A 15,904-nucleotide genomic window follows, 5' to 3' on the forward strand; every position below is an offset into this window, starting at 1 on the left:
GCTTTTAATACGAAAACGGAAATGCAATGAAAAAGATATTATATAACTTAATTTTAAAAAAAAATGAATGTGCTATGTTAGTTGGAGCTAATCAAAAAATATATAATAAGCTGGTTTTATGAATGAATGGAGGCATGAAAGAAATTTTACTAATGGGGTTAAAACAGGTCCTGTGGCTAGTCACTATACAAGGACATCAGAGATAACATGCCAAAATTGGTTGGGCGCCACATTTTTACTGATTACATCATGCCAACATATAATCCTGCAAACGACATACCAATTCAGTAATATTTATATTCCCAATTTAATTAAACATCAATGTTTTATTGAAATCCTTGTTATTTTTCAAGTGTTTTTATTTTATTTTACTTTTTTATAATATTTACCTTAATACTTCATCAAAACCAATCATTGGATCATCATTTTGAAGATTAAACCTTCACTTCTTCTTCTCTTCTACTTCTACCTCGGCGCGAAAGCCCGGGTCGGGCCTTGGCCTCCAAGAATTTTCTTCCACTCGTTCCTGTCATGCGCCTTATGCCATCTGGAGCTCCCCATCCCGACGTAATGTTGCCAACCTGGTCTTGCCATCTAGCCTTCGGTTGCCCAACTTTTCTTTTGCCTATAATTTCATACCTCATGACTCTCTTCGGAATCCTTTGACCATCCATTCGAACGACATGTCCTACCCACCTGAGTCTATTTATAATACGACCTATGGAAGCATTATATAATTCGTTTAACTCCTTTTTACTTCTTTTCCTCTAGACACCATTCTCTTGAATTGGCCCGTAAATACGCCTCAGAAATTTCCTCTAAAATATTTAGTTTAGTTACATATCTTTTGTCATGAGTCCAATATTCTGACCCTTATGTTACTATCAGCCTTACAAGGGTCTTGTATAGAATGGTCATGGTATTTCGAGAGATAAGCCTGGACCTAAGGTTCTTTGTGAGACCATGATAACTTCTATTTGATGCTGCAATTCTCTTTTCTATTTCCTTTGAAGAGCTATTATCGGTGTCTACGTAGGTACACAGGTAAATAAAACCTTGTACTCTCTCAAAATTATAGTAATTAATCTAGATGTATGAGTCAGAATATCTACCATCTACTACCATAAATTTTGTTTTATCTTCATTTATTTTTAGTCCTATCTTTACCGCATATGACTCAATCGCCTTAAAAGCGTCTATGAGATCGGCTTCCGTTCTATTGATGATGTCTACATTGTCCGTATACGCCAGTATATTAAAGATGTGCCCATCTGTTTGTATATGAGAGTCTCTGATTATCTAAACCTTCGCTTCTGATGGTGAAAAATAGATAAACAATCAAAACTTATTATTTAAAAAAAAATTAAAGTTGTACGTTTACGTTACATGATACTCCTCTACCTAATTTAGAAACTAGGATGCGTTTACATTGCTTTCACATTCTATCACTGTTCAATCAATACGATAAATTCAACCTAGAGCTACAACATATTCTAACCAGAGTGGGGAAGTCTGATTTTCATTCCGTGGGGCCACAAAAAAATTAACCATCGTGCCGCGCTACGCCGCTGCAGACTCGAGGTTGCTAACGACTCAACCCATTCGGCTATAACGGCCTCTATTTTATACATAAACTTATTTTATTACTTTACAACGTTATCTGATACTTACCAAATAAGTGGATCCCACCGAAATCGGACTTAAAACAATTGATATGTTTAATATCTCACGTGTATGATTTCCTTTCTGACCTCCGAATTCGCCCAATGTAGTTGAATCCTCATATTTACTATATTGTATAAAAATAATTCTTTAGTTAGACACCAGAGAATAGCTCCAACCATTAGTTTTAATGATGTTTCAGTGATGGAGTTTCATGTCTTAATATGTAGAAATAATTTAAAAAATCTATCACAAATGATTTTTCATAAAACTAGAATTTTCAGATTTTTTTTATATCTTTCCAAAAATTGTTTGGGCGCCAACTGAGGACATTATTTCAGTGTAAAATCCTTCTAATTCTATATTGATTCAATATTTATTATTTATTTTCTAAATTTGATTTTTTAGGGTGATTTAGAATTTTGTATTTTAACATTATCTTATTTAGAAAAAAAAATGGAAAAATTTAGGAACCGTTATTTTTCAAGGAATCCTTTAATTTATTTTTAAAAAAATTTTTTTATTACTTTTCAGGTGAATTGATTCGACAAGTGACAGTGAGTTGTGGAGAGCGAGGGATACTTCTCCTGCGAGTCCGAGATGAGATGCAGATGACTCTCAAGGCCTATCAAACACTCTATGAGAGCAGCATTGCCTTCGGGATCAGGAAGGCATTGTTGGTATGTGACATGGGAATATTAATTTTATGTCGATATCACTTCAATTTAAATAGAATTTTTTTTCGATTCTCATAATATTTTAAAACTTTAGTACAGAGATGAATTGTGACTAGAAACAGACAAATGAGAATGCTCAATTGTAAATTCACTAACATTGTGGAGGTTTCATGATTCACTGAAAAATCATCATTAGAGACCGAAATTATTTGTGCTGTAAATAATCATAAAACGTGTACTAAAAAACAAATATGTGCAGAATCGTGAATTGAAATACCTCGTCTAACACTTTTTCAGCCTATATTGGCTTTATTTCTTCAGTATGAAGTATCATAATCTTGTTTATTAATTGTGAACTTTTATTCAAAATAATTGTGCAACTTGAAATGAGTCTTTAAAATTGTTAATATTCAGTCGGTCGTCAAATACACACTGATTCCATGTTATTAAATTTGAAATAAACTATTTAATATTATTAAAGTGTTTATCTTACCAGGGTAGAATAGAAAAATATTTATATGGATGTGATAAGCATCCAATGATCAACGGTCAGATTTTTCTTAAGTCCACTGAAAGGTTTGGTACCCACTTTATGGGTGCTGTTGTCAATTAATTACTAATAGAACAAAAATAAGTAACGCTATTGTTGGACTCCAGCTTGGGCCCTGTTTCATAATATCAATAGTACAAACTAAGGCCTCTTCTCCACTAGGAGCGCAAAGCTGCGAAATCAATTCGTCCGAACTCGCACAAAAACGCGCGAACGATCCAAAAACGAGGTCCGCGTCCACTAGGCCCGTATTGTTCGTCAGATTTCTTGCAAACCGATCTCGTTTTGTTGGGATCTAGTTGCGAACGAGTGCGAAAAAGAGAGTGAAAAGTGGACTGTGAAAAGGTAATTTTGAAAAAAAACGTAAAAGTGATTCACCTACATTTTCCGTCTTCATCAATATCACCTGTGCCTGATACGTCGATAAATCAAAGGTGATTATTGCAAAACGAAAAGCTCTTCATTAGAAAACCGTTCCATCTCTTAATCTGGACGAATACTTACACAATGGACGATAGGCATTCGTAACAAATTCGTTGTTCGCAATTCGCAGCTTTCCGCTCACAATGGACAAAAGCACTAACAATGTTAATCTCATTGTTTGTGCCATGTTCAATATCACTAACTTATACAACGGTAAGAAGTCCTATTATATCGCTAATTGTATTATCGATAATACCCAAAAATACAAGTATAGTGCTTGTACTTAGAAGTTTGTATAACTGTATTTATGGATTAATACTATTAGCATTCATTTTGAAACTCTCTGGATTCAATATGAGTTCTAGCAAGGCCACTGTAGCAGCTGGAAGTGACTACGACACGTAATAATAATAATAATTATAATATTCTTCATTTATTCTGGGATTGATCCCTTTAGAATAATATACAGGCGTCAAAATTAGGCTTTAGAGCCTTAGAGTGAAATACAAAATAAAAATGAAATTTTAAAACGTCATGATATAATAAAATCATAAATTTAGAAAGATGAAAATGAACAACAATAATTAACAGAATATATAAAATAAGAATAGAAAAAAATAAAGTAAAACCATATGTCATATCATAAAACATAAGATGACAAACGCTTCTGATAATAAGTAATAGAAAAAAATGATAAAAATAAAATAAATGGAAAGGTACAATTTCTGCTAATGTACATATTTACAAGAATAAACAAAAATCTGAGACATTAAGTACAGAAAATATATAAACCTTGCTTGAAACTTTCAATTGTTATTCATCCGGAATTGGGTGGACAAAAGGTGGTTGAAGATACAGGATTTGAAGGTTGGAAGGGTATTAGAACTACGAATGAAAGAGGGAATTAACTTCCAAAGGGATGAGTTACATATAAGTCTGAAGGCCGTGAGCGGGTATTGCGGGAATGCACTGAGGACTTAAATTGAAGGATATCTGAGATGTACGATGGACGACGGGATTGGATAATTTGGTAGAGGAAGGAAGCAAGAAAATATTTACGACGGAAGGAGGAGTAAAGTTACTCTTCATAAAATCGGGTGACAGAAGCGTCCCTGGGGACCCCTACACGTAGTGTAGTAGTTCTCATATTTTCTTTAATTTCTTTCTTCATGCCATAGAAAATTAAATGGAAAACTGCTCAAAATGGTATTATAATGGAGATAGAGCGCGAATCTAAGAGGGTGCGATCTCATAAAATATGTATAAAAAACTTATATTTTTTAATTTTTAAAATGTTTAACATCTTTTTCTGATCCAATATAAATACTATTTTTAAACAAATAAATGTTTCTATACATACTGATATTAAAATGAAGATTTCTAAAAGGATGGTTCCATAAAAACGGCCTCCATTGTACAGCATTCCATAACGTTATAGTTATCTCGCCATTTGGCAACTCACCCCCAGAGCCTTGCCAAATGCCCCAGTTTCCATGGAATGCCCTGCTAAATTTTCCGAGTGCCACATTTTCAGCCTATCCTCGTTAGCAAAAAAATAAATAAAATATAAACAACTTACAGGAGACAATCTAAACAACAACATATATTATAATCACCACAGTCTGTTATCAATCATAATTACAAGAAAAAAAACTATGGAATATTTTCACAAATTCACAATTTAATAACATAACATTTCAAGAGGTAATAGTTGCATTAAAATCAGGTGTTTGTTGTTTTCTGAATAATTTTTTATCAGGCATCTCAAAGTCACATTACGCACCTAAAACAATGATGACAGAGAAATAAAATAATTTCCTTGAAAGCACTTTTAGATTTCGAGTTACGTGACAGTGCAGAAGCCCGAAACATACATCTGGCCATAATTAAAAAAATTATTTTCTGCCAGACATGACTCGAATATGCATTTTTGGCGGATCTACAAGTATTAATAATTACATAATTAATTTAATTAAGTAAAGAATAAGATAATTTTTATATTGTTAAATGTTTTTTTTTTATTTCTAACTCTTAAACTATCTATCCTAATGAACAATTTATGAGATAACAAATTAAGCAGCATTGAGTTATGCATTGACTGGGTAACATTAGTTCGGTGAAGGATCATGTTGCAAACCATTATTAACCAAAAAACGAAACTACTTTTTCAATGTTTTCCAAAAAACAGTGGGAAAACGACAGAAATTACATTTAACTAGTTTAATTTGAGCGCTGGCAGACATCATACGTCTTATGGTTCCTCAGATATATTTTTTATTAGTCAAAAGTTTTGTCAGGACAGCTTGAAATAAACATTTAGTCGAATATTATGAAAACTACTACTCCTACGAAGATAAACGTAATAAACTACTTTATAGTGCATTAAATTAGCTTTAATTTGAGTGTTAATAGATATTTTTACGTCGAATGGTTTTTCAGATATAGATTTCTCGAAATAAACTCACTTTTATGAAATGCTGCTTTTTAAAAAGTTATATCTTTAGAACTATTGAACGCGAATAGCTAATTTTTAGCTAAATTCATTCTTCTTTAATGTTCTATTAGGTTTTATTGGTATTGTTGATAATTTTAAAGATATAAAGCTCTGGAAGAAAAATTACTTTTTCTTAACGTTTTGAAACAGCCGCCATTTTGTTTCCCCCTACCTATACTTGACAGACTCATCAATTTTTATTAGTAATTATACATCGTTTTTGTTAAAGTAATTAAAAATTGGGGTGAAATTTTTTCACCCTAGTTCTTGTACTATAATATAGACTTATATAGCCCCGTTAAACCCCTATTTGATGACTGTTATTTTTTTTTTCCTATCCTTCATTAAAAATAAAAAATTACTTTATACATATCTAATACAGAAAATGTATTATACATACTTTTGCTGAGTCTTCTCCCTTTGATTGCCTTTTAGCATTATAAGGTGTTGTCATAAATCACCTTTAAGCATTTATTGAAGAGACTTCAATTGTTTTTGATTAAATATTAGTTGAATCGAGAAATATTAAAAATTTGAAACCAGCATGAACTCACCACTCCTGCCCTCCATGCTAGTCTTTTTTTTTTTTTCAAAACCTCTTTTATTGATAAATATGTATATACAATACGGATTATAAATTATTACAATAGAAATAATATACAATACAATATACAGTTTTTCTTGATTTGCCTTACGGCATTATAAGATCAGCAAAACATGGTCCGCTGAAGGCGGTTTATACATTTTGTGGCTCTATAGCCGGGGGCTTACAAAGAATGTGTCATGCTAGTCTTTTTTATCTTACCTTTAAAAACAGACACTTAGTGCGAGTATATTGGTTAAATCACGACATGTAACAATCTCACAAGAGCTCATAACACTAAAAATAATAGGGTTCAGGTTAGATTGGCCCTTAAAAAAAATATATTCATAACGAAAATATCCTTTTGTACCTCAAAGATAGTACTGGAGACGGGTTACTTTTTCTACAAGGGTCCTCATTCAAACTGTCCCTTAGCTAGTAGGATTGTTACAAATTAACCCTAGTATACTAAACAACCTTTGGGATTTGTCAAACACAAAAAAGATAAAAAAACCTTTTTTTTGTTTTTTTAATGTTCCACTATTAAAGCCATGCTGTTTGTGGTGTAATAATGGTTTAATTGGTTATAATGTGGGGCAAAAATGGACTATGTTGAACAGGATTGTAGAAGTAACATATCTCATAAAAATTAAAAATACAATTAACTCCCAATGTTTGTTTCCATTTTCAACAATATTGGAATGGATAATTTTAATAAATCCTTCTACCTCAAGTTGTAACATTATTTATGAAACTACAAATAAAATAAAAATAGGGTGAAATAAAAAGAGAGGAGTTTCTAAATTAGACAGCTAGAGCATGATACTTAAAAAATTAAAAAAGAACAAAAAGTTTGAAAGTATTAAGTACTTCAAAATTACTAAGAACAATTAGCAAAATAATATATATATATTATAGTAGTTAGAAAGATAACTATGTTAACAGATTGGCCATGAATTGAATTAGGACATTGAGCCAACCTAATAATATTACAGCTGGTGATATCAGCTGTATTATTAGCCCATTCTCCTATACACATAGTACTAATTAGTAGTCTACATAGTATTAAAAGTACTATATTAAAAATTAAAAATAGTTACAAATACTTTATTAATTTTAAGATTAACAATATCCTTCGAAAATATTTATATTCTATATTTTAAAAATATTTCAATGTTTCCTGATCATATTTTCTTATAATGTATACACATATACATTGTGTAATATTTAATTATAAAAAAAAAGAAGAATTATAATCAAATAATCAAGGGCACTAAGAACTCACTCCTAACTAATTCATATGTCTTTTTAAACTGTTAAAAATTATTCAAAACCAATGTACTAATTTACCATCACTAATATAATAGTTGCTCTAATTTAATTTTGAAATTTAAGAAAATATAAATAATAATTAATGCTCATCTTCTTAAATTTTATTGGAAGCCAATTTAAATCACTACTGAAAAATCAATACCACAAAGACCTTCTCAACAATACCTTTATTCAAAAGAATATATTTATAATTTAAATTAATTTTATGTTTCGAAGATTAATCATCTTCCTCTGAACTAAAACTACATTTGAATTAAAGTTAAGATGATAACCTTAATTCTTTTTTATTTATTTATTGATATTTAAAACTGTACATTACAATACATTTAGCAAAAAAGTAAATTTGATCTCAGTTAAATGGAAGTGTTACAGGCATGTTGAGAAACTACCCATTGGTAGCATTCTAATTACCTTAATTCAAGTGTTGTTAATATAATGTTTTAATGTATTTAGATTTCTCTTTATTTTATATATGAAATTTTATTTATTACTTATTTTATAATTGACAGACAGCTATAATGATTATTATGACTTCTATATAAATAAGACTACATAAGTAACATCGCCACCACTTCTTGCTGTCTAGTACAAGACACAATCGTGACCATCTTTTCTTTCATTTTCCTTCCACAAACCCAAACAATGATATCTTCTTGGGTGAGTTATTATTCATTCTTACAACATATTCAGTCTACCGCAGTTTTGAGAGTTTTTTATATTATACCACAAACTGTTTCCTTACTTTACTTACAAATACATGTGTTTAAATGAACAAAGAAAAAATAATTTCATTGCTATTGTGAAGTTTTTAAAAGTATTTCATACCTTAATTAATACTACTAGTGCAGAGTAAAAATATCAAATATACATATCCTTCAAATCAAAACTATATGGCTCAAATTCTGAAACTTCATTTAGATTTTGATTATAAATAATTGCTATAAATTAAATTAATTAAATGCTATAACTATTTTTGACATGCATTTCATCAAAAGTTTTTGGTCGTACTAGGCTCACCTACATAATCCAATAATTTATAGGTAGGATATCGAGTGTGGTTCCAACTGGCCACATTCATGGATATATTCATATTGACAGGAATTTTCCATATAACATATGAACTTTACTATTATATAGTGTCAAGAGTTGTTATTACGATCACTCAGAAGGCCTCAACACTACATGTTCATTTATATCTGCAGTGTTACCAGAGTTAAAAGATAGGTGAGAATGATAAGCTAGAATATACAAGTTATAATAGACTAAGGTTAACCAAAAGGACATTATTCTTTCGACCTCACAACAATGCTGGAGGTAATCAGTCGCAAGACATAGTTAAAGATAAGGTTATGCCAACAGAAGGTACCTGTCTCTTGATCTAGTGGGTAACAAGTTGTAGAGGGAGCAGTCCTAATAACTTGTGATTGGTAGGAAGGGAAGGTAGAAGGATGTTGAAATAGCAACTCCAAAAAATATTTTTTGACCAAATTGAGACATTCTAGAAGAGTCCCAAAGGGAAGATAGGATCTTATATGACCCCAAGTAAACATTGATGCAGGCGTTCAAATAGTGAATTTATTCATGTTTATCTAGGAGATCTCTGTGAATTATTTTTATTGATATGCTCTGGTTTTGGTGTTCCCGAGACAGCTGAGCACACATCGTGGACTGCACTGCCATTGATACACTAGGGACCATATTGCTGAGGGGACTCTACAACCTCACAGAGGATGGTTGTCCTTAGCTAGTAACCAATGAAAACCATCTGTATTAAATACATTATAAGATTATAAGGAAATATATATAGGATATATATATATACATAAGGAATTTATATACAGGTGGAAAACTATTGCAGGGCCAGTCCATTCAAACTAAGTCAAAGATGAAGACCTGCTCCTGGAAGGCCACCAAGTGGAAGAGGCATAAAAGATTGACCCATAAATTAAACATTGCAAATTGTTGACTGTAAAAATTGTAAATTGTTATTTTAGTAGTAGTTCGATGCTACGCATACATGTGTACCATAGCTTTGCTGCTGCGCACACCTGTATAGCTCAAAAATTAAATAAATATTTATAAAGTAACACAATTTTAATTATTAACAAATTGACTGTCACGGTACTTTTCAAGATTTCGATCTAGGAAGCCAATTTAAGTTTGGCCAATTAAGTGAACAAACTACAAGTTAGATGACAGAGAAAACTCATAGTTGGCAGTTAACTTGCTAACTGGTCTTGATCGAAATTTCTGACTTAAAACAAATAATGTTTGTTTAATTGGGAAAAAAGACTATATTGGACTCTGCTATTTTATTGTAATTAGGTGTTGTTTATTTTTGACACAGATTTATCATATATTACATTTAAAAGATGCATATGCTATATACACTTTTATTTTGTAGAATTTAAGCATTTTTTACACTCAATAATTAATTTCAGGCCGAAAAAGGAAAAATAAAATTGCATGAAAAGATAAAGACGACAAAAGAAGAAATATTGGCCTTAGAGGAAAAAGTGAATGCAATGAAACAGAAATATACAATGATGGAAAGGAGAGCTGAGGAGCTGAGGGAGGCCGAGCAGAGAAAACACCAAGAAGAAATATCCTTCCTCAAGAAGACAAATGCACAACTTAAGGTAAAATAAAACTACAATCATTTTTATTATTTTAATTTTTTCTTGTATTTGTATTTATAGTTATTGACTAGAATCCAATTCTCTCTTTGGTCTCAAGATTTTCCACAATATTTTTCACTTAATAATAAATAGTCTATTTGTGTCATCGTAGGTCAGGATCCATAAATGAGGACTGGGCATATTAGGAATAACTTTTCACACATGACTCTTTTTTCTTTTTTTTTTTTTTATAATAGTATCAAAAGTAGAGAATTTAAATGAATCCTAACAATCTACTTTTATCATTCTTTGCAAAACTAAAACAACCTGTCGTACAGTATTCATTAATATTATTCCTGCCAAACAGATCTGTTATCTAGGACTCCATCTGAACAAATGACTGACCTGGTAATTTACTAAAAATGTTATGTAATAACGTATTGTTATATAATAAAGCTATATAAAATGTTATATAATAACATTTACTTGTCAAATACTTGTAAACTTCTAATTTTCTGTAGAAAATATTCATTTAGAAGATCAGAACTATTTGGATACATACCAAATTGAGCTTGAGCTAAAATATCAAATTCCTCCCTATCCAATCCCTTACAATCCAAAGTTCTTTGAAGAAACCTTACAGCTTCTTCTAATGTTATGAATGAAATGAAAAATGAGTGAAAAGACCTCAACACACCATTGGTTGCAGATTTGATCCTCAATTGATATAATTCCTTTAATTACAAAATCCTTACTCATACAAACCTACCATTTTGTAGCTTTCATCCCAATCTATTCCCAATAATTCTACATAGTTCTTAATAAAAATATAGCCACATGACGCTTTTTTAATATAGTTCTATATTAAAAGAAGAAAACCTTTATTTAGTAGAGAGTACGAAATGTAACACTCATATTTTGGTATAAAAGTAAGAGTGATAAATTTAGAAAAATATACTCATTAACACACTTAGGTCCACAAGTAATTTTTTAATTATGAGAGATAGTTGACCATGTATGATATACGATGAGAAGATGGTTGGGGTTGCAGTCAAAATGAAACACAAATAAGTGGTGTAACTTATTTGATTGTGCCAACGTTTCGACTAAAGTTTCTAGCCTTCATCAGGGCTAAGAACAGAACAAGATAACCAATAATTATAGAAAATAAAAAATAAAATGTAAACAGAATGACATAAAGTGAATAATTTTACAGAATGGAATCAATAAAATGAAGTGATGAGAGAAGTGGAAAATAAAATGTATACATAGGTAACTGAAAAACTAGGTAAAATAACATAACTAAGGAAATAAAATAAAAATGAAGTTATATAATGCAAAGAAGTATGAATATATTAGTTATTAATAATTTAAAAATTAAAATATGGAAAGAAAAGTAAAATTGAGACAAAGAAAATATATATAATCATAATAATTGATAAAGAGGAAAAATATAAGTAAAGTTTAACAAAAGAAATGAGTATAAGAAAAAATAATTTTGAAAACAACAATAATAATATAAGGTGAACATACCTAATAACGTGGGTAAGAAAAATTGAGAAAACTAGGGGTGGTAAAATAAAGATAGGGAAAAAAAAAAGAATAAAAAACACCTGTTAGCTTAAAAGCCAAACATGTATACTGGTATACTGCGCCAATAACTGCTAAACTCCAAATTAATAATTAATTCTTGTAACGTCTTTTTTAATTCGGAGTTTTGCGGTTATCAGCGTAGAATATCACTTGGCGTTTGCTTTTCAATCTAACAAGTTCGTTTTATTCTTTTTTTTTTCCCCCTATCTTTATTTTACCACCCCTAGTTTTCTCAATGTTCCTTACCCACGTTATTAGTTATGTTCACCTTATATTATTATTGTTGTTTTTAAAATAATTTTATTTTTTCTTCTATTCATTTCTTTTGTTAAACTTTACTTATATTTTGCCTCTTCATCAATTATTATGGTAACATATATTTTCTTTCTCTCAATTTTACTTTTCTTTCCATATTTCAATTTTTAAATTATTAATAACTGATATATTCATACTTCCTTGCATTATATAATTTCATTTTTATTTTATTTCCTTAGTTATGTTATTTTACCTAGTTTTTCAGTTACCTATGTATTCATTTTATTTTCCACTTCTCTCATCACTTCATTTTATTAATTCCATTCTGTATAATTATTCACTTCATGTTATTCTGTTTATATTTTATTTTTAATTTCTATACTTATTGGTTGTTATCTTGGTCTGTTCTTAGCCCTGATTAACTCCAGCTGAAACGTTGCCATAATTAAATAAGTTACACCACTTATTTGTGTTTCATTTTGACCGCACCCCCAATTATCTTCTCGTAAGTAATTTTTTAATAATATGATAATCATGAATTAATTAATAATAATGTTTAATTCCTTATTTATTATCGAGCAAACAATTTTAATATTTCAGTTGAATGAATTAATCTAAAACTTATCAGTAGTAATTTTCTTTATGTACTTGATGAAAAAAATAAATAAAAAATAATAATAGACATAGACTCCTCAGATCTATGAAAAGAAATTAACCAAAAATTTTTTAATAGAGTGACTTACTTGATGGTGAGTTAGGAAAATTTGAAGAATTAGTTGAAACAGCCGAAGAAGAGGAAGCAAGTGGATTTGAAGAAATGGAAGAAGAAGGATCATATTAGAAGTTTAGCAAATTCTAAATAGTTGCCAAAAAATAAATAAATAAAATTTATTGATGTATTTATTTGTTTATTTAATATATCCAAGTTAAGTCTCTAACACTTTTTGTTATTGCTTTAAATGTCCAACTTTTCCACCAACCTGGCCATCCTCAGAGTCAATCTTAAATACAAATCAATCAATTCTGCCTAGGTTAATAAATTTAGTCAAATCAACCTATTGTGTCACTTTTCCATTAAATTTTAAAAGTTTTAAACACAGATTAACTTAACACTATTAATAGTGTAATAAATGAGAGATGATTGTGTTAAGTTAATCTGTAATTAAAAGTTTTAAAATTTAATGAAAAGGTGAGAAAATAGGTTGATTTTACTAAATTTATTAACCTAGGCAGAATAGCCTCACATTAATGATTTAGAATTAGGTGTATTACTTAATTAGTATTAAAAATTAATTAATGAGAGCAAAAATTAAAAAAACAGTTATTATTATTAAATAATTACTGGAAAATTTCAAAATTGTTTTGAGTCTCACAAATAATAAATAACTAACCAATTAACATAAATCAAATAATTTACAAAAATCAATGAATGAATTGACTAATATAAATAACTAACAAATGATCGTTTTGCTAATTCTAGTATCATCAATTAAAATTTCCATTCAGCTTCATGGCTTGTCACAAATATACTTCAATATTCAAGGCGCAAGCTTTGTTAGAGACAATAATTCTAAATAAGGACCTCCTTTCATTTATATACTGAATTTTACTATCTTTTTGTAAGAATATCATATAGATTATGTTAACAATAATTGTAAAAATATCCTTTTCAGGAATTTTGTTGCAGAAAAAATACATAAGAAAGCTGCTTATAGAATAAATTAAAATTATACTGACGTTTTAAGTAGAAAGCCCTTTCTTACTGTGACTTTTAATTTTTATCCTAACACAAAGTATTTTTTTTAGGTTATAGCTCAATCTAAACTCTAAATAAAATTGTTTATTATTAAAAATAAGTGTCATATGTAGAGAGAAATTATAATACTTGTAACTTATCCTAATTAAGTTACAATTATTTTATTTTAATTATGACCCAACAGAATATATCCGACACATTTACCTATTGCTAGGGCGATTTTTTGCTGAGGGAGTTAGTAGTGACTTTTATTTCTGTGGTGGTCCCATGAAATGAAAATTTTACCCAATACAAACAAAATATTTGTTTTGTATCAATTTTTTGGTGAAATTATGACCATGTTAAATAAAAAGTAAGTGAAATTCACTAATCGATTTCAGTCATTAATTTTTTTTTTAAAACCATTTTTTTTGGTGTGGAAACTATTAAAAGTGATTTAAAATATAACATAAGACAAAGTGAAGGGCTTGCACTATTTCTTATTGAATAAATTAAAAAATTTAGAGTCTGTTAGACCTCATCGTAAATTTCACGATGTAGAGTCTGTAAATTTCACCTCTTGAGGTTTAACATATTTTGAGAATATGTTTGTATTAATTACTTACTTTATTATTAATTTTAAACAATTCAGATTCATATAGAATCCTAATATGAATGTGATTTTATTTATTTACTTCTAGAACATCATATTAATTTGAAAAATTTATTTTAATACTAAAAACTGATTATTTGTTTCAGGCCCAACTGGAAGCAATAATTGCTCCTAAAAAATAATACCTGTCAACTAATACTACTATGAAACATATATTGAGGCTGTGAACTGCTAAACTGCTTACTTCTAATTTTTGATAATGTGCTGTAAATAATGTTACAACACATTAGTTGCTGGATGAAGGGAGTTTTCAAATAATAATTGATTTTTAAATGTAATAAAATAAACAAAGGGATTATTTCGAACAGATTTAGATGCTTCATTCTGACAGTTAGCAATAATAACTATTGTCAACTCGTTTTATAAACAAAATGGAAGTACAGTCTTTTGCAGCCCACGCCCTCAATTCTTCTGTCATCTCCATACTTTAACTCAATGTTTTATTTATAATTTGCTGTTTTGTATGATTATATAATTTAACTTCTTTATATAATTTTGGTTAATGTTATAAATCACATTTTATTATGCTAGACTTATAAATCATTACCACAACACTGTTTTTTTATTAGATTATGATAGATTTGTATAAAATTGTTGTTCTATTTATAAGTACAGTTATTATAATTTAAAATGTATTCATTAATGTTAATAGATAAAGTAAACAAAATGTAAATAAGTATTTCTTGTATAGTTACTTTGTTGTTTTGATTAAAAATAATTTACTATATATAATTAAATTACTCAAATGTTAGTAAACAACTTAACTGTTCTGCAAACTTGTATTGGCTGTATTATAAATTGTGTTTGTTTGTTTTCAGTTTTATCTTCAAGATGCTTTTTTTAAAGTAACATTTAGGTAATGATATGGATAACTGAAGACTAGATTAAAAATAATTGTTTTCAACTACATTATTTTTGTTATTCCTTTTTCACAACAATCTTATACAATAACTGAGTATTAAAAACATTCATATAACAGTAAAAATAAGTTTTATAATTATTCATTTGACAAAAAAAAATTCTGTCTTTTGAAGATTCATATTTGACTAGTAGTTTCAAACACTTTATCTGTCAGTTTTATTACCAAATTCCTTTATCTATACATAGCAAAACATATCAAATAAAAATTGATTTCATCTAAATTGTTGTCAAAATTATTTTTCCAAGGGGAATACAAACTTACATAGTACAATAGTACAGTAAGTAATAATAATAAGTACAGTAGTTTGAAATTTACAGGGAAATGTTTTTAAAAAAATCTTTAATACTTCCTCTTCAAACACTTTATTTTGAACTCCTCTTTATAAAA

At 29.1% G+C, this 15,904-nt stretch overlaps 1 protein-coding gene across 2 annotated transcripts in view; it reads left to right on the forward strand.

Moving 5' to 3' along the window:
* The window catches only part of Dnali1 (Putative inner dynein arm light chain, axonemal Dnali1), a 30,082-nt gene extending 14,580 nt beyond the window's left edge, over positions 1–15,502 (forward strand). Inside the window, exons 4-6 of one of the 2 annotated variants that reach the window (XM_014426404.2) lie at positions 2,197–2,342; positions 10,163–10,360; positions 12,921–13,086. In XM_014426404.2, the coding sequence (XP_014281890.1) occupies positions 2,197–2,342; positions 10,163–10,360; positions 12,921–13,028 (452 nt within the window). In that variant the 3' untranslated portion in view covers positions 13,029–13,086. Of the gene's footprint in view, positions 1–2,196; positions 2,343–10,162; positions 10,361–12,920; positions 13,087–14,681 lie in introns of those variants that run through there. The other variant, XM_014426405.3, reaches the window with a different exon arrangement.
* The last annotated feature ends 402 nt before the right edge of the window (positions 15,503–15,904 follow it).

This window comes from Halyomorpha halys, unplaced genomic scaffold, assembly GCF_000696795.3.
Source record: "Halyomorpha halys isolate HHAL.00 unplaced genomic scaffold, Hhal_1.1 Scaffold573.1, whole genome shotgun sequence".
Taxonomy (NCBI): Eukaryota; Metazoa; Arthropoda; class Insecta; order Hemiptera; family Pentatomidae; genus Halyomorpha; species Halyomorpha halys.